This window comes from Macrotis lagotis, chromosome 1 (assembly GCF_037893015.1).
Source record: "Macrotis lagotis isolate mMagLag1 chromosome 1, bilby.v1.9.chrom.fasta, whole genome shotgun sequence".
NCBI lineage: Eukaryota > Metazoa > Chordata > Mammalia > Peramelemorphia > Peramelidae > Macrotis > Macrotis lagotis.
In genome coordinates, this window is record NC_133658.1 from 790,223,129 (window position 1) to 790,242,336 (window position 19,208).

At 38.3% G+C, this 19,208-nt stretch overlaps 1 protein-coding gene across 3 annotated transcripts in view; it reads left to right on the forward strand.

Annotated features, from left to right (window-relative positions):
- The first annotated feature begins 2,023 nt into the window (after nucleotides 1-2,023).
- The window catches only part of TTC12 (tetratricopeptide repeat domain 12), a 56,070-nt gene continuing 38,885 nt past the window's right edge, over nucleotides 2,024-19,208 (forward strand). For all 3 annotated transcript variants that reach the window (XM_074216695.1, XM_074216698.1, XM_074216696.1), the window contains exons 1-7: nucleotides 2,024-2,171; nucleotides 5,479-5,554; nucleotides 6,561-6,721; nucleotides 7,338-7,359; nucleotides 8,134-8,211; nucleotides 9,150-9,271; nucleotides 17,322-17,381. In XM_074216695.1, the coding sequence (XP_074072796.1) occupies nucleotides 5,494-5,554; nucleotides 6,561-6,721; nucleotides 7,338-7,359; nucleotides 8,134-8,211; nucleotides 9,150-9,271; nucleotides 17,322-17,381 (504 nt within the window). In that variant the 5' untranslated portion in view covers nucleotides 2,024-2,171; nucleotides 5,479-5,493. The remainder of the gene's footprint in view (nucleotides 2,172-5,478; nucleotides 5,555-6,560; nucleotides 6,722-7,337; nucleotides 7,360-8,133; nucleotides 8,212-9,149; nucleotides 9,272-17,321; nucleotides 17,382-19,208) is intronic.

Genomic DNA, 19,208 nt, shown 5'->3' on the forward strand with positions numbered 1-19,208 from the left:
ACCTTGGGCAAGTCACTTAACCCCATTGCCTTGCAAAAAACTTTTAAAAAAGACAGAAAAATGAAGGGCCCCACTTGTTCTTATCATTTCTGTTTTCAAACCAGAGAGGGAGAGAAACTAAATGATTAATAATAAGGCTGGCATAGGTCCAGGTTGGAAGGACTTTCCATATTAACAGAGGACTTTTTATTTGATCAGAAAGACAAGGAACTATTGCCATAGTTAGGTCTATCATTTAGCAGCTGTGTGGAGGATGGTATCCAAAAGAGTGGAGGAATATTTGATGAAGAGATATCAATTAGAAGGCTACAGGAACAATTCCAGGAGAGAGGTGATGTGGATTTGAACTAAGGATAATTACTGCAACAGTAGAAAGTACAGGATGTGTGAAAGTTTTGCAGGCACTTTGTTTTGTACTTTCCCTATGCCGACACTCCACCAGGACTATCGGGACTAAAGATTCTCTCTTTGCCCACTATTTTGTATGTAGTCTCCCTCATTAGGATATAAGTTCCTCTGAGGGCAAGAACTGTCTTTGCTTTTTTCCTTGCCTCCCCAGCACTTTAGACATAACTGTGCTTAACAGATTTCCCCCTTTTTGTTCATTCATTCATTCATTCATTCATGTAAAATCAATAAGACTTGGGAACTGAGTGAATATGTGGGTGAGAGTTAGTGAGGAGTTAAAGCTAATGTCTAGATGTTGAACCTGGATGACTAGAAGGAGGCTCAAGAAGGTACCCTCAACAAAGATATTGGAGTTCTGAGAAGGTTTGGGTTGAGGGGAAAGGTAAGTTTGGTATTGGACTTGTTGAGTTTGGGATGTCTATGGGACATCCATATGTCCATTCAAACATCCAAGTCAGTGAAGCAACTTCAGTTAGACTCTCAGATTCAAGTTTCACCACCTGTAAAATAGATCAGATGAGACAGTATTGGTTAAAAGCATTTAGGACAACACCTACCATATCTGAAGTATCCAAAAAACAATTGATGATGCAGGATTGGGGTTCAGAGAGGAGACTAGGTTTAGATAAATAAATCTGAGAGTTATCAAGTTAGAGATAATAAAGAGGTCAAGAAAGGAGAATGGATACAAATAAAGGATTCAGACAGATTATTAGGATACATTTAAAAATTTTGGGGGGGAACATGTGAGACATGAGTGATGACCCAGCAGAGGAGACTTTCAGATAGCTCAGATAGATAAAAGGAGACTCAATCAGTAAAGCTCCAAGAAGAGAGAATAGTCAGCAATGACAAATGGTATAGGGAGATGGATGATGATCCACAAGAGGCCATCATCAGATTTGGTTCTTAAAGAGATTACAGGTAACCTTGAAAAGAACAATTTCAGGGGCGTAGGTGGCGTAGTGGATAAAGCACCGGCCCTGGAGTCAGGAGGACCTGGGTTCAAATCCGGTCTCAGTCACTTCATAATGACCTAGCTGTGTGGCCTTGGGCAAGCCGCTTAACCCCATTTGCCTTGCAAAAATAAAAACCTAAAAAAAAAAAGAAAAGAACAATTTCAGTATGCCAGGACAACAATCTGGAACAAGCAGAGGGAGGATGGCTTGTGGTGGGTAGGGGGTAGGGTGGCTGGAAGAAGCTCCTGAGGAACAGAGACTGCCAGCGTGGTAGCACCTAAACTGAAATCTGACCTCAGACGCTTGAACCGCATTAGCTGTATGACCTTGGACTAGTCACCTAACCCAATGCGGCAGGGAACAAAGGAAGACTGTCAGTGGGAGGGCAAGAAGGGCTGAGGGGAGGAAAGGCCCGCAGCCCCCGTCCCTCCCCCATGCAAGCATCACTGCCCGCTGGCTTGTCCAAGGGCACCCAGCTGCCCGGTCCGAAGCCTCCAGCTCCCGCCCTGGGGCCACTGCCAAAGCGGGAGACCCACAGGGTCAACCCTGGGCCCTTGGCCCCGCCTCCTACAAGGCCAGTGGCCCCGCCCACTGCTCCTCATGAACCAATCCCGGGCCCGCCTCCTCATGGGCCCTCCCCCGCGGAGCTGGCCAATCCCTGTCCCGCTCTCCCACCCCGTGACCACCCTCCGGTCCGGTCGGAGTAGCCGCGGAGCGGGCTGGGCAGGAGCCTCCCGGGGCGGACGCCGCGTCCCGGGGTGAACGGCAGGAAGACATAGAGCAGGAGAGGTCGGGCCGAGAGAGGTGGGGTGCTCGGGGCCACCCCGACGCCGGGCCGGGCCGCTGGGCCGGCGCTTGGGCTGGAGGGGGAGGGGAGGAGAGGAGAGAAAAGCGGCCCGGCGGTTGCCCGGGCAACGGGGACGCGGATGGGGGCGGGGAGGGATCGGGAGCCGGGCGCGCGCCCGCTGAGGCGGAAAGGCGGGAAAGCTGCTGCTCGCGCCTGCGCCCTGGTGGAGGTCGCAGGGAGGCGTGACCTTTGTGACAGGGCAGGCCCTCTTAACCCAAGACTGCTTGGACTTTTAAGAAATGAAAGGTTTTACGGATTTTTAACACTTTTTTTTTTTAGAAATTGGAGTTCCAAGCCCCTCCCCCAGCCCCCGAGAAAGCGAGCACTGTGTTACTTATAAAAGTGAGGCGATGGCGACAATAAATTAACATCTGAACCGTGTTAAAAAAAAAATGAGAAAAAATAAGTGAAAAAAAGCCTGCTTCAGGCTACCCTCAGAGGTCAGCTCTCTGGTCCGCCTAGCATTTGCCTTTCTGGGTACTTTGGAATGATGGTTTTGGATCATTGCATCGATTATCGTGACGACATCCCAGTTGAGCATCATTACAATATTGCTAAAAACATTCACTTTTTTTTAAGTTTTGAAAGGTAGTAGGTTTAAGTGGCTCGCCCAAGGCTACACAGCTAGGTAATCATTAAGTGTCTGAGGCAGGATTTGAACCCAGGTACTCCTGCCTCCAAGGCCAGTGCCCTATCCAGGGCACCACCTAGCCACCCCAAATAAGCTATTTTCTGTTCCTTTTTTGCACTTTTATAATTAGTAGAGTCACAAATGAAAGTAGAAGACACAAATAATTTGATGTGTTCTCCAGTCTTCTTATCTGATTTGAATTTTCAGGACAGTCCTACTGTATATACCCGTTAAATGTACTGTGCCACCAAGCTGCCCCAACTTATTTTTTTTTAAATATTTTTGTAACTTTCAAGATAATTTAGGCTTTTTTGTGGCACAGTGGAGGAAGAAGAGTGTTCTAATTCTACCTCAGGCACTTAACTAGATCTTAACCTCTCTCTCAGGTGGTTTCCTTTGTATTTTACTTTATGCCCTTAAAAACATTATGAAAAGGAATTATCCATTGACTGTGCAAGGGGACCAGCACAGGTATCAGTTAAGTTCTCTGATGGAAAGTTCTTTTTGAGCCAGGATAGCTTTATATCTTTGCATACTTCAATCTGTAAATTAGACAGTATCGGTTCTGGAAGTTGAGAACATGCTGCTTCATGTGCCCTTTGGGATTGTCTTGACTCTTTGAATTGGTAAGGAAAACTCAGTCATTCAGAGTTCCAAATCATACAGTATTGCTGTTACTGTATACAATGTTCTCACTTCACTTGACATTAGTACGTCTAAGTTTTTCCAGGTTTTATTTTCTGAAATCATCCTGCTTGTCCTTTCTCATAGCCCCAATAATTTCCATTACCATCAAATACCTCAGCTTGTTCAACCATTCTCCAGTTGATGGGCATCTTCTCAATTTACAATTCTTAGCTGATATATATATATATATATATATGTATATATATATACATATATATATATATGTATGTATATTTGATTTGTACAAATAAGTCTTTTTCCTTTATTATGATCTCTGGGATATAGACCTTACAATAGTATTTTTGAATCATGGTTCCATGGGCATATGTCCAAATTGTTCTTCAAAATGGTTGAATCAGTTCACCAACAATGTATTAGTATATCAGTTTTCTCACATCTATTCCAACATTGAGAATTTTACTTTTTTGTCATATTAGCCAATCTTTATATAACATTTTAAAGGTTATAAACTAAACTTTCCTCACAAAAGTAAAACCAACAAGCATTTATTAAGCTCCTGCTATAGACCAGACACTGTGCTAAAGCTCTGGGGATACAAAGGGAGACAACATGAAAGCGACTATGTAAAACAAACTGTATACAAGATAAAGTGGAGTTAATCAGCAGGAGAAAAGGGCTGGCACTAAAGGGCATACATAGGTAAGGAAAAGCTTCCAGAAGGTAGAGGAGATAATGAGGAGAGAGACAATTTCAGCCATGGGGGAAGACCAATGAAAACAAAGCCTTTTTATTATTATTTATTTTTTAAATTTAAATTTATTTTTATTAAAGATATTATTTGAGTTGTACATTTTCCCCCAATCTTGCTTCTCAGCCCCCCCCCGCCCCCCACACACACACAGATTGCACTCTGACAGTCTTTACTTTGAAAAACAAAGTCTTGGAAGATAAAGTGTCCTATCTAAAAAAACAAACAGCCAGGAGACCAAGGTCATGAGATTACAGAGTTCATGATTGGGAGGAGTAAAGTGTAAGCAGTCTGGAATGGCACAAATGTTTTTTTTTTTTATTTTAATTTTGATAGTGTTAGGAAGCTCCTCAAGTTTAAGGAAGGAGGAGAACATGATCTGACTTGTGCTTTAGGAAGGCCAATTTGATAGCTGAAGATGGAACTTGGGAATTAATATATTATCCCCATTTTATAGATCAGGTATTTGAGGTGTATAAAGGTTAAATTCCTTATCTGAGGTCATACAACTTGAACTAGTGACTACCAGGAAACAAGATTACATTCAGGTTTCTTAATACACTGCCTCCTAAGAAATATAGATTGGAATTAAGGGAGAGATTATTGATTATTTTAAGTAATGCTGATCATTTCATCCAGGTAGCAACTTCTCTGCCCTCCTGGAGACAAGTTAAGCCCAACTTGCATTTAATTATTACTAGTACTTATGAGTGGTTTAGATGCAAATTGTCAATAATATCTGTCATGTTGCTATAGAAACCCCAACCCCAGCTCATCCTGCCTTCTAGCAGCCATTACTGAGAGAGACCCTTCAACTAACAGACTCAGCAACAATTCTAATCCATCTAGGGCTCCCTGTCAGCCTCCCCTCTGGTATACCTTTAATAATCAGATGCCTTTCCATCTTGTCTCTTTCCTGACGTGGAGTAGACTGCTTTGGTGTATTGGCTTTGAAGGGCTTTGGATTACAGGTGTTCTTTGGGTGTCTCATAGAAGTAGTGATTTTGGTAGCAGGGGGACAACTCGTAGTACTCTGGTTGCATCCACAATTAATGAGTATGGGTTGGCCTTAAATACCAACTGAAAAGAAATAGATTACCCTCCTATAATCCATGACATTTATAAACCAATTGTGTGTAAAAAAATGACTCTTAGATTTCAGAGCTAATAAGCCTGACAAATTCCATTCAGTGTTTTATTGTTATTAATTTCCATCATTTGTTGCTGGCCTCCTCAGGGACTGTGTTCTGAAATGGCAAAGGAGGAAGAAGAGAGAGACTTACAGAAATTTCTCAAGAATGTGGATGAAATCTGTAAGTACTGGAAAATCATAAACAAATTAAGTTCTTTTTTGGTGAGTGGTGGTGGCTAAAAAGGAATGATTACTTGAACTTAGTTATTAGACTGCCTGACAGGTTTATAACTTCAAGAAAAAATGTAATTGAATTTAAACAGAAGGAGTATTGAAAAACAGTGATATTATAGCTTGGGGCAATATTTTCTGGCTGTTAATTGGTAAAGAGAAGCTGTTAATGTTATGATTGGGATTATAATGTTAGTTCTGACTATGTTTAAGAGCCTTCTATCTAGAATAGGGCAAGAAGAAACTGTAGTTTCCCACTTTACCCTATACAGTAAGATAATATTATAGTGTTAGGGGACATCATTCAAAGACTGCAGTTGTTGACATCTGGCATTCTGTTGTTTGAGGGAATGTTCATTTTTTTTTATTTCTGCAAAAGTATAGGCAGCACTTTTCCCTCGAGGGCCAAAAGATCAAATGTGCACTTATCTCATGGACTCATATGACTAGCAAGTCCTAAAGAGGTATTCTTGTCTATTCTAATTACTGTAGTCAAAATATCTCCCTACCTTGGCTCCATTAAGATTATTAAGAATCTCTACTGATTGTACAAAGCACCAAAGCAATTCTACATTCTCTTAAAACTATCAGTTACCTCTTCAAGTTTTAGAAAGTCTTAGATTTAATAAAGGAAATCTTCTACACAAAAGAGGAAAAGCCTACAGAACCCAGTTACCCTCAAGAAAAGATATAACCCCTGATGGGTTCAAATTCATGAATGGTTATAACTCCTTCTTTCCTTAAAGACCATAATTAGGTCCCCTCTATAACTTTCTCCAGGCTAAATAATCCCTGGTCTTTCCTTATTGGAGCTACTTACTCATTCTTATTTTCTCTTGTGCAGTCTTTTCAGTGTGCTTCTTTGAATTTCTTCTGCCTGGAACTTCTTAGTAGAGAAAGCTCTCTTCCGTTTAATTGTGCCTTTTTTGATTAGTTCATTTGTAATTTCTCTTAAGCCACTTTGGTTCAGGGACTGAATTCTGAAGACTTCGATGTGCGCCAGAGGGCCATGGATGAGGCAGAGAAGAAAGTGCAGCTTCTGGAGGACCAAGAGCAAGATGAATGCAGGACCACTCTGAACAAAACAATGATTAGTCCTCCACAAGTTCCCACGAAGGTTTCCTTTCTATTATGGAATTAAACAAATTGTGGTAGATAGTAGATATGAGACACAAACACGAAGCTAAAGGATGACTATATCACTCAGTTTCAACAGTTGTCAGACTTGATCATTTTCCATGAGGAAGTCTCAACCCTGAAGTTTGATTTTCTGTTCCTTTTGTTCATTGTTAACAAGAACATTGAGTTCGTTTTAATAAGCTTTAAGATTTAGTTCACTTTTTCATGAATACATAGAACTTGGGAACCATACTTAAAGTCACAGTACTTTATTACCTTGATTCCATTAGTGATCCACTAGGGATTGACTCACCTTTGAGATCCTTTAACCCTTACAAACAGATCGCATCTTGGAACTGTCCCTTGGAGTAAAATTCTTTCATAGCCCCATAACGATCAAATTTATGATTTGATCTCATGAGCTGTTTCATCCCAAGAAAATTGTGAACACTTCAGTAATTGATAGCAGCCTTAACAAATCAGGAAACTTAATTAGGTTCAGAGTAGTCCTGCTCATATAACTGTTTTGATTTCCCTTTTTACTATGCTACATATATAACTCATGAAATTTTCTTTTCTTTCCTGGTGACTTATGTAACAATCTGGCAAAGCAGAATGTGGATGATTCAAACCCAGGTAAGATTGTATCTCTCTTCCTACTAAGTTTTTTTTTATTCTCAATAATTTTATTGATCTCCCCTACCTTGAAGAACTGTAAATCATAGCCTTATGAGTTCAGAAATTGTGAGTCAGCAAAAATCTTTTCCATTGTTAGTAGGATCACTGTCACTAGATGTCTTCAAAAAGACTCTAGTTGTAAACATTATAGAGGTGCTTTCTGTTTAGATTGGACTAAGTGACTACAGAGGTCCCTCATAACCATAATTTCTGTGATCTTGTGACTTGCTAACCTATTTTTAGTGACCTGACAGCTCTCTAAAATTTCTTTCCTTATTTTCCCACTAGTTTTCTGCAAGATGACCTGTTAGTGTTTCACCTCTTGTGCCACTTCTTCACTATCCAAGGGATCTAGCCTTTCCTTTTGCTGCTTAGCTCACAGGCTCATTATTCTGCAAGGAATAAAAAAGTCTCTCCTCCAGAGAAAGACTATTTTAAAAGGCATAATTCAAATCTGACACACAGTCATAGCCATCATGTATAATAATACATCACATACATTACCATTTAATGTCAAATTAAGAAGATGTCAACTTGGTGGCTTCAGAAGTCTTTGTGTGTGTGTGTCTGTGTGTGTGTGTGTGTGTGTGTGTGTGTATGCTTGCACGCGTGCACGTGTCTTTGCATAGAAAGCATGGCTGCACAAAAGCTTTCTTCTCTCTCTTTGAACTAGAGGAGTGATTATAGAATTCTCATTTTTAGTTTAACCATTTAAACCCCTCTCTCCAACAGATGTCTTCATGGAAATATTAGAGAAGGATGCCAGAGAACGAGCTAAGAGAAGAAAAGAGAACAAAAGTCTAGCAAATGGTAATGGTTGTTGAGGTTTACCACCATTAGAGGAACCACTTTAGACTAGAAAGAATCTCAGAGTGTGACCCAAACATGAAGGTTCTGTGTTCTCAATTGGCTGACTTGTAATGAGCCCAAGGAAAAGATGTTGTTCAGCAAAACACATTTTAGGGTACTTTCTCCTCCCACCCAACAAATTGAGAATAAGCCCCTAGTGAGAGAATTGGTTGAATCAATCCCAAAGGAGAGTTTTGAGGCCCCTCATGCCTGCTTACAAGGATTTGGGGATCTTTTAAAGATGACAGCTGGGACGAATTGGCCCCCGGGGACCCTTCTTATCCTATGTAAAGATGCTGTTGTCCTCAAACATATCTCCACAGTAAAAGCTTTTCCCCTAAAGTTTCTAGGTTGACATTGGATGTAACAGGAAGGATCAGCAATTTATTTAATCCCAAATGACATCAGTGGGACTAAAGAATTCCAGCAAGTACTACTAGCAGCCTTAAGGAGAGAAGAAGGGAAAGAGGCAAAGAAAAACAAATGCAATAAAAGAAGAAAAGATTTGGAACAATGGGAAAGAGTGGGTATAATGGAAGAAGAGTACTCAGGGTTGTTCCCAAGTCCTTGTTAGTTATATGGTGTAAATGACCACATATTTACCAGCAACCTCTGTGATCCTCAACATGCTCTCGATTCTGAGACTTGGTCTTTGTGACTGAAAAAAAGAGCAATAAGTCTTATAGGAAGGAAACATGGCAAATTGGGGATGGGTTTAGGAAGATTGCCCTTGAGCATAAAATATGATTATACAGAAGCCATAGAGGAGTTGGAAGAAATGACAAGCCTCTTTTATTCCCCGTGAAGGAAGGTATGTTTAGGCAACAGGTTGTGAGATTCTGAAGGATTTTCCTATTTACAATAAAAGTTTATGTCTGTGGATCTCTTTTTTTTTATAGCTTTCAAAGAAAAAGGGAATGAAGCTTTTCTGAAAGGTGATTACAGGATGGCTGTCCAGCACTATACTGAGGGGCTGAAGAAACTCAAGGACATGGAAGTGCTCTACACCAACCGGGCCCAGGTCAGTTAACTCAGAGACTTCAAGAAATGAAAGCCTCCTTTAGAGACCAGCCTAAGGCCATTCCCTTCTCTCCCGAGCCCTTTATTTTAGTGACTTGGGTATTAACCAGAAAGAGCTCCCAGCTCAACTTCTCTAACTGGCCCTTTTATTTTATGTACTGCAGATCAAAGAAATGGGTTCTGCACATTCCTTTAAAAAGAGGGGGGGTGGTGGTTAGGTGGCGCGGTGGATAGAGCACCTGCCCTGGAGTCAGGAATACCTGAGTTCAAATCTGGTCTCAGACACTTAATAATTACCTAGCTGTGTGGCCTTGGGCAAGCCACTTAACCCCATTGCTTTGTTAAAAAAAAAGGCAACAATTCAGTATGTTTTTGTTATTTTTTAAAATATTGAATGTGTGCTGCTATACTAAGTTCTAGGCAAAGTACAAAATTTAGATAGCACAGGGTTCCTGACCTTATGGAGCTTATAGTCTGGTAGGTAACGTGAATTACTAACTTAATATACAATGAGTCAGAAAGGTGAAAATAGAGAGCTTAATGAAGTGGAAAAATGGAAAGATAATTCCCCAGAAATATAGGGGAGAAGAAAGAGACCAAAACACTGAATGGCTGACAGAATTGAGACATTTTCTGAAGAGGACAAAGAAGCATATATTTATCTGATGATTTGTACTGTAATTGGTATTTTTCCCCATAATGAGGAAAGTTGAAAGGGATGGCTATTCTCTGAGAGTGCTGTCATCATAGGAAGCCTGCTTTTTTTGGAAATAGCCTAACTTTAAAAAAGGATAACTTGCCCATTTAAGATCCTGAATCAATTTGTACCTAGTGGGATCAGAAATAATTACCTAGGGGTTTAGTTTCTTGAGCTCTTCCTTCTTTTTTCTCTTTCTCCTTCTCCCCTCAACTAACTTCAATAATTCCTTTAAGGAATTTATATAGGAGACAGGAAAAATCCTGAATAAAAGAGATGGAAATACTGAAAGTAGGAAAGACCAATTTTATAGTGACAGAGATGAATGAAACTAATATCATTAGTTCAGATGTCTTCAGTAATTCAAACAGATCAAAACTTATTTTTTTACTTTATCTCTGAAAAGAGGGTTTTTTAAGCAAATGAAGGATGGAGATGGGAAAGCAGAAGCCTGCTTATCTGATTCTGTATCTGGTTGTCTCCTCAAACAAATGATAAGTGCTTTTACACCAATTAATTTTTGCCTGAAGAAGCTTATATAAGGAGGGGCAGCATATTTTTAAAGCTGAATTAGCAAAATAGCTAGATACAGTGTAGTTTGACAATAAATGCTTTTTTGATTTGAATCAGTTGAGGAATGGTTAGCCACCTCTAGAAAATACAGTTCACACGCTAAAGTACGTCTATAAATAACTAGCATGCTAATTATAAAGCTTTCTTATGTACCATTGAGGCAAATAATTCTACTTACTAACACTTTTATGTTTAAATATTCTTATTTAATTTCTATTTTGACTCTATTTTATTTTATTTTATTTTATTTTATTTTAGGTTTTTGCAAGGCAGATGGGGTTAAGTGGCTTTGCCCAAGGCCACACAGCTAGGTAATTATTAAATGTCTGAGACTGGATTTGAACCCAGGTACTCCTGACTCCAGGGCCGGTGCTTTATCCACTGTGCCACCTAGCCGCCCCTCTATTTTGACTCTTAATGATATTTTTTTCAATTTCATGTAAAGATAGCTTTCAACATGATTTTTGTAAGATTTTGAGTTCAAAATTTTCCCCCTCTCTCCCTTCCCTTCTTTTCCTCCAAGATAGCAAACAATCTGATATAGGTTATGCATGTATAATACTGTTAGACATTTCTATATTAATCATGTTGTGAAAGAAGAATTAGAACAAAAGGGGAAAAACCACCAGAAAGAAAAAAAAAGCAAATTTTAAAAAGTGAAAGTAGTATAATTTGATCTGTATTCAGATTCCATAGTTCTTTCTCTGGTTGTGGATGATATTTCCATCTCAGATCTTTTGGGAATGTCTTGGATTCCTGTATTGCTCAGAGGAGCTAAGTCTGTCATAGTTGATTGTTGCACAGTGTTTCTATCAATGTGTACTATGTTCCCCTGGTTCTGCTCATCCCACTCAGTAACAGTTCATATAAGTCTTTCCAGGTTTTTCTGAAATCTGCTTGCTCATCATTTCGTATAGCACAAGGAGATTCTGTCACATTTATATACTATAACTGGCTTATCCTTTCCCCTATTGATGGATATCCCCTCAATTTCCAATTCGTTGTCACTACAAAAAGAGCTGCTATAAATATTTTGTACATGTGGATCCTTTTCCCTTTTTGATGATCTCTTTGGGATACAGACTTAGTGGTGATATTGCTGGATCAAAGGTTATATATGCACAGTGTGGTACATCCAACTTCAGAGGAATTGGATCACTTCACAACTCTACCAACAGTACATTAGTGTCCAAATTTTTCCACATCGCTTTCGACATTTATCATTTCCTTTTTCTGTCATAATAGCCAATCTGATAGGTTTGAATTGGGTTGTTTTTTTTTTTTTTTTTGTATTTTTTGTCTTTAGGTTTTTTTGCAAGGCAATGGGGTTAAGAGGCTTGCTCAAGGCCACAAAGCTAGGTAATTATTAAGTGTCTGAGGCCTCATTTGAACTCAGGTCCTCCTGACTCCAGGGCTGGTGCTCTATCCATTGTGCCACCTAACTGTCCCCTTGAGTTGTTTTAATTTTCATATCTCTAATCAGTCGTCATTTAGAGCATTTTTATATAGCTATTGTTTTAATTTCTTCATCTGAAAACTACTATCTTTTGGCCATTTGTCAGTTGGGGAATGACTTTTATTTTTACAAATTTTATTTAGTTTGCTTCATATTTTAGAAATAAAATCTTCATCAGAAATGTTGACTGTAAAATTGTTTCTCAGCTTCCTGTTTTGCTCTGATCTTTGTTGTATTGGTCTTGTTTGTGCAAAAGCTTTTTAATTTAATGGAATGGCCTGGCCTAATCATGCCTGTTGTGTTGGGGTTCTGAGGCTAGCAATTGGCCTTTGTACAGAGGCTAGAAGTCTCATAGCTGGCCTCTGTTTAGAGGCTTGATTTAATATTGTTTCTGAGGGAACTATAAAAAGTTTAGACAACTTCTTGCCTTCTTTATGCCATTGACTCCTCTCTACTCCCTTCCCTCTTTCTCCTGCTTCCCCTCCTCCCTTCCCCTCTTTTCCTGTCCCCCCTTCATTCCTCTCCCCATATGTGTGTGTATATGTATATATACATGCATGTATTTGTGTTTAGGCACACACACATATACAAGTATGTGTCATACTATGACCCTTGTGAGCAGTACAATACTATTTGAGGGGAAAGGAAAGCCTAGTTTCTAACCCCAAATTCTACAGGATAGTATCATAGTATTGAGAACCTGGAGCAGGTAACAGAGGAGCATCCTTTGGCATCCTCATGTTTGTTTTCCTTCCAAAAGGAGTATAAATTGTCATCAGATGCTAGAATTGGGAAACCTTTAGGAAAGATGGGGCTAACCACAAAAGGAAGAAAATAATAGTGACTGTTTATAGGCGACTAGGAGTCTTTTACATGTTTTCTTCTTTTTTCCTTGGGAGGAATGTTTCCTGGTCCAGATATGGGAATTTAATCAATTAACAAACATGTATTAAGTACTTGCAAGTACTGAGACTATAAGGATAGAATTTGAAATAGTTCTTTGCCTCAAGAAAAAAGTGACTTAGCCTTACCATATCTAAAATTATATTATAGATATAATAAATTATATATAATAAATCATATTTATTGCTATATATAATAAATTATATATAAATAAATAAATTATAATAATTATAAATATAAATCATCAAAACTGTCTAGTACTGACTAAGAAATGAAGTGGTGGATCAGTGGAATAGACTAGGTGCAAAAGATATAGCAGGAAATGATAATAGTAATCTGCTGTTTGATAAACCCAAGGAGTCCAGACTCTGGGATTAAAAACTCTCTTCCATTAAAACTGTTAGGAAAATTGGAAGTTGGTATGGCAGAAACTTGGATTTGAACCAACATCTCACACCACATACTAAGATAAGATCAAAATGGGTACAGGATTTAGACATAAAGGACAATATTATAAGCAAACTAAGAGATCAAGGAATGGTTTACCTGTTGGATCTATGGAAAGGGAAGCAGTTCGTGACCAAGGAAGAGATGGAGAACATCACTAAAAATAAACTAGATAATTTTGATTACATTAAATTAAAAAGCTTTTGCTTTTGGGAAACAATTTTTACGACTAGTATTTCTGACAAAGGACTCATTTCTAAAATATATAGAGAACTGAGTCAAATTTATAAAAAAAAAAAACAAAAAAACCCAAGCCATTCCCCAATTGACAAATGATCAAAGGATATGCAAAGGCAATTTGCAGATGAGGAAATCAAAGATATCCATTGCTCTAAATCATTACTGATTAGAGAAATGCAAATTAAAGCATCTCTGAGATACTATCTCACATCTCTCAGATTGGCCGATATGACCAGAAAGGACAGTGAGCAATGCTGGAAGGGATTGTGGGAAATCTGGGACACTAATGCATTGCTGGTGGAGGTGTGAACTCATCCAACCTTTCTGGAGAGCAATTTGGAATTATGCCCAAGCAGCAATAAAAATGTACATTCCATTTGATCCAGCAATACCACTACTGGCTCTATACCCTGAAGAGCTCATGAAAAAGGGTAAAAATATCATTTGTACAAAAGTATTCACAGCAGCTCTGTTTGTGGTAGCAAAGAATTGGAAATTGAGTGAATGTCCATCAATTGGGAATGGCTGAACAAATTGTGGTATATGTGTATTATGGAATACTGTTGTTCTATTAGAAACTAGGAGGGATAGGAATTCAGAAAAGCCTGGAAAGTCTTACATGAACTGATGCTGAATGAGATGAGCAGAACCAGAAGAACATTGTACACCATAACAGCAACATAGGGGTGTTGATCAACCTTAATGGACTTGCTCATTTCATCAGTGCAATAATCAGGGACAATTTTAGGGTATCTGTGATGAAGGATACCATCTATATATAAAGAAAGAACTATGGAGTTTAAACAAAGACTATTACCTTCAATTAAAAAAAGTTGTCTTTTGTACTAAATAATTTTGCCATCTTTTATGTTTTATTTTTTCCTCAAGGATATGATTTTTCTCTCAACACATGCAATTTTGATCAATGTATAGCATGAAGACAATGTAAAGATTATCAGACTGCCTTCTGTGGGGGGAGGGGGGAGGGAAGCGAGGTTGGGGGGAAAATTGTAAAATCCAAAACATTTCAAAAAATGATAAGTAGAAACTACTTTTATAGAAAAAATGGAAAACAAATAAAATATTTATATTTAAAAAGAGAAATTCACATTCTAATAGTAGCGACATCTTATATATACATTTAGGTGTGTTCAAATTTCAGAGAGAGAGAGAGAGAGAGAGAGAGAGAGAGAGAGAGAGAATGAGAATGAGCATTTCCTATATAGGGATCAGCCTATCTCTCCAAAGAGATTGGAGATCAAAGAGGGATTGTCATCTGTAAACAATAGTGATTAGGCTAGTATGACTGGACTGTAGTGTGTGAAAAGGAATAAGAGTATGATAAGACTAAATGATAGGGAATGATAGGGAAAGGCTTGAAATGCCAAGCAGAGGAGTTTATTTGTGGTCCTAAAGATAATAGAGAGCTGCTGGAATTTATTGAGTAGATAAAATCACTGGCTCCTTTGTGGAGAATGGTTTGAAGTGAGGAAAGACTGAAAGCAGAAAAGAACAATTAGTATGCTATTGCAATAGACTGGATAGGGAGGGTTGAGTGCCTTAAGGACATATAAGACAGATGTGGGGATTGAAACAAGATTTTGGGCCATTGATTGGTTATATAGTATGAGAGTGGGGACTCAAAAGAAGACAACAAGGTTTTAAACTTTATAACCTTGAAAACTTAGATAGAATTAGCTGGGAATTAAATCCACAACTGGGAAGCCCTACACACAAGCTATTTAAGTTACATTCCATTATTTCCCTGGGGTAACAGCAGTCAAAAAGGCTGATTTGGAGGTGCATTCCTAGGAGAATACCTAGATAACATAAGACTAAAGCTTGGGAGTTCTGGGCCATAAGCCAGATATTAGTAAATAACAAAAATACAGTTGTTTAAAAATTTTAATTCATGCCATTTACCAATATAGATTAACCTAAATCATTGAGGTTATACTTTATTTTTTTTTAACTGAAGAGTCTCATTAAATGGCAGAATGTCCTGAAATTAAGATGTGAATAAGGAAAAGTGATGAAAAGTTTTGAGGAAGTAACTCCTTTTCCATTTTATCCTAAGACGCATTTCATCAGAGAGAAATAAAACACACACTGTACAGTCTGGTGTTGGGAATTGTTTGAACCCCTGACTATTTTTAAAATTCCTTGCCAATATGCATGCAGTGTTATAGTACACTTAATAGGGGCTCTTTGAATTATGTTGCTCTGTGCTGAAGAGAAAACCCACCCTTTCATCACTTTGTTTTTCTTTTACAAATAATATTATGATCAATAGATTGCTAGTGTAATTTAGATAAATTTAGAGTTTAATTGCCATTAGGAAAATGTACGTCATTTAAGATGTAGAAAACAATACAGAATGAGAAAATCTAAGTATAGATGGGGAAAATATTATGTCATGATATTGGGAAAACTAATAGTCAACTTTTTCAGAATCCAAGCCTGAATAATAAGCCCTCTCTTGAATGAATGTTCCCCTCTTCCTCACATTTCCTGACTTTTAAATGAAACAGCAGATACCAGAAGAAATGGAGGGTGCTTTATGGAACAGATAGCCCTAGATTCATCTTCTTCAATTAGGCCATAAACCAATTTGAATGGAAGTACCACATCTCAGTTTCCTTTTCATCAGATCAAAGAGCTGCACTGCAGAAATTCATTAAAGCAAGATGTTGCTTGATTCTTGATCAGTGTGCTTGACTATTTAACATCCCTTCACCGCACACCACCCTTAGTTCATGATAGGAAGATCTATGTGAATATCTTTTTCTATTTACTGCACTTTATATGCTTTCTGTTTCCAAAATGTTTGCTTGTGACTTAGAATATTGGTAGACTTCTGGTATCCCTTCTCCAATTGGCAGACCTTAGAGTAGTCACTTAACCTTCTTGACACTTGAAAAGGGATAATTTCTGCCTCACAGAGAGCTCTTCAAAGGAAAAATGTCGAATATATATATATATATATATATATGTATATATATATGTTCATGTAGAGGATATGATCATATCATAGCAGTGATAACAGGAAGATTATATTTCTCAGCCCTACTCCCTCCTCTGCTCTTGTTTTACTTACATCCTGGGAGGTTTGGAGATGGATATGTTTGGAGTGGAGTACAGAGAATATTGCCAAATGACAGGGCAGGGCATTAAATTCCAAAAAATATGATTTAGAGATGATCATATCTAATCCTTTCATTTGTAGAGATGAGGAAACAAACAGAGAGAGAGAGAGAGAGACAGACAGACAGACAGACACTATTCAGTGTTCCAAAATTGCTGTGAGGATAGGAATCCAGATGACATTTTTTATTCCCAAGGAACCCTTCAAGCTAGGAGTGAAGCTAGGAGTAATTTTCAAGTGATTGGGGTCATTCAGCCCACAGTGGAGCCTTACATGGGAGCGCTCCTGCACCCTTGAGGGGGCCTGGCATCCAGGTGTCATGGTGACAATTTCATCTTCCATTCAGGGACCACTGAGCTTTCTCAAGCTCTTGATTGCCGCAATTTGGTTCAGTCTTTCTGGAGGAGAGAATAAGTAATTGTGCTCTAGCTTCCCTTGCTACTCTTTGGTTCCATTCAGTAGAAATCACCAGAAGGTAGCTGTGAGATGGACCCTTTCTCTGCAGAGGTTCAGTGGCTGTTTGAGTCTCAGATACTTTGCTTATTCTGCACTGACCAGTGCTCCCTCTCACAACCTTTGTGTCATTGCAGGCTTACATCAAACTGGAAGAATATGAAAAAGCTCTAGTGGATTGTGAATGGGCTCTGAAGGTAAGAGGATACTCTCCCTCCTACCAAATGGCAATGTACCTGGCAAGATATGGATGAGGCAGCCTGTGCTGAATTGAAATAAACCTGCTTATCAGGGCTGTGTTTGCAGAGGCAGAACCCTAATCTATTGTGGGCACCCAGCCCAGCCAGTTGTGTTCTGAAATGTCACATGTATAATTTTTCCCCACGGATTATGTTTTTTCTCTAGGTCTAGTCATTTGTAAATTTACTATTCTCCCCCCCACCCCCCGTTTGGGGGAGAATAATCAGGATAAAAAATATCTATTGTTCAGCCCCTCTGCCTGTCATGCTTTAGGCATAGTGCTATTGTATGTGGTATTTTCTTGTTCTAAAATTCTATAATTCTTTGATCATCCTGAATTTATCATAATAAGCAGTGAAGGATGAAATTGAAAAGGTCCTTTAATAATGGAACAATTTGCCCACCTACTGTGGTGGGCAAGTGACTTTGTATTTAAATAATCTTTAATCAATCAGTCAATCAATAGGTATTTATTAAATGCCTAGCATGTACCAGGCCTAGGCACTGAAGACACAAATAGGAAGTGTAAAACAATCCCTACTCTCAAGGAACTTGCATTCAAATAGGGGAGACAACAAATAAATGTTTGAATACATACAGAATAAATATAAAAATAAAAAAATTTAAAAAAACACAAAGAATGTATAAGAGAGTTTAGAAAAGAGGTCATTGGCAATGAGGTAATCCAGAAAGGCTTTTATGTTAAAGGGATTTTTGAACTAAACCTTGAAAAAAATAGAAGGATTTTATGAGGGGAGGGGAGGATGGAGTAGGTATGAGGCATCAGTCCAGTACCAAGGGGTAGAGATGGGAGGTAGGCTACTGTTTGTGAAAAAGGCAGAGACAAGTTGAGCTTGGTTGAATCATAGTATGAGTGCAAGAGCATTGTCCATTGAGGCTGGTGAAGGGTTTTAAGAACTGAACATAGCCATTTATATTTTAGCCTAGAGGCAACAGAATAATAAACTATATCCATCCCAGATCTCAACATAAGACCTTATTTTCATGGCATAGTTTTGGGCAATGCTAAGGTTTTCAGCAAATACCTAATGATTGGTTAATCAAACAAAGGGGACAAATTAGAACTTTTATCAAGTGGCTTATATAAAGTATTCCCTCAAAAACATAACTCACTGATATCTATGAGTATATTACTTTTTTATTCTATAAAAATACTTATCAATTTTTTTCATATTTTGAAGAACAATAGTTGAGTTATAAGAATTGTCCAGGGTGGATTGTCAAATACAGCTCATTTTCAGTTTCAAGCCATTCTTCTGTTTTTTTTTTGGAGTCGTGGAGGTTTGATTTGTTTGTTTTTTGGTTTACAAATGAGATAAAGGTAAAGAAATCTTTCTAAGATGTTCCTTACCAAAGGTCAAAGTTATATTCTGAGTAACTTTTGCCAGAGAGATTTTTATTCCCTCCTCTGGAGGGAATTCACTCATTTTATTCACTCTCTGGGCCACCAGGCCTCCTTCTCTATTTGGATCTGAAAAGGAGCAAGAGAACAGGCACATTTTTATGCCAATTCTTTGTAATATATTGGCTTGTTTCCAAATAGTTAATTAAAGTGAAGGATAATTAATGGTGGAACCAAGCCTGATGGTGTTTACATTTTTGAAACAGTCTAACAGTTAAATTTGTTAAATACCTACTGAGACTTTGAAGCCACATGAAAATTTTTGGAGGATAGAAAAGGAAATTATATAGAATATAATCAATCAACAGTATTAAGATCTTCCTATGGAGTAGGCACTGTATTAGGAGATACAGATAATATG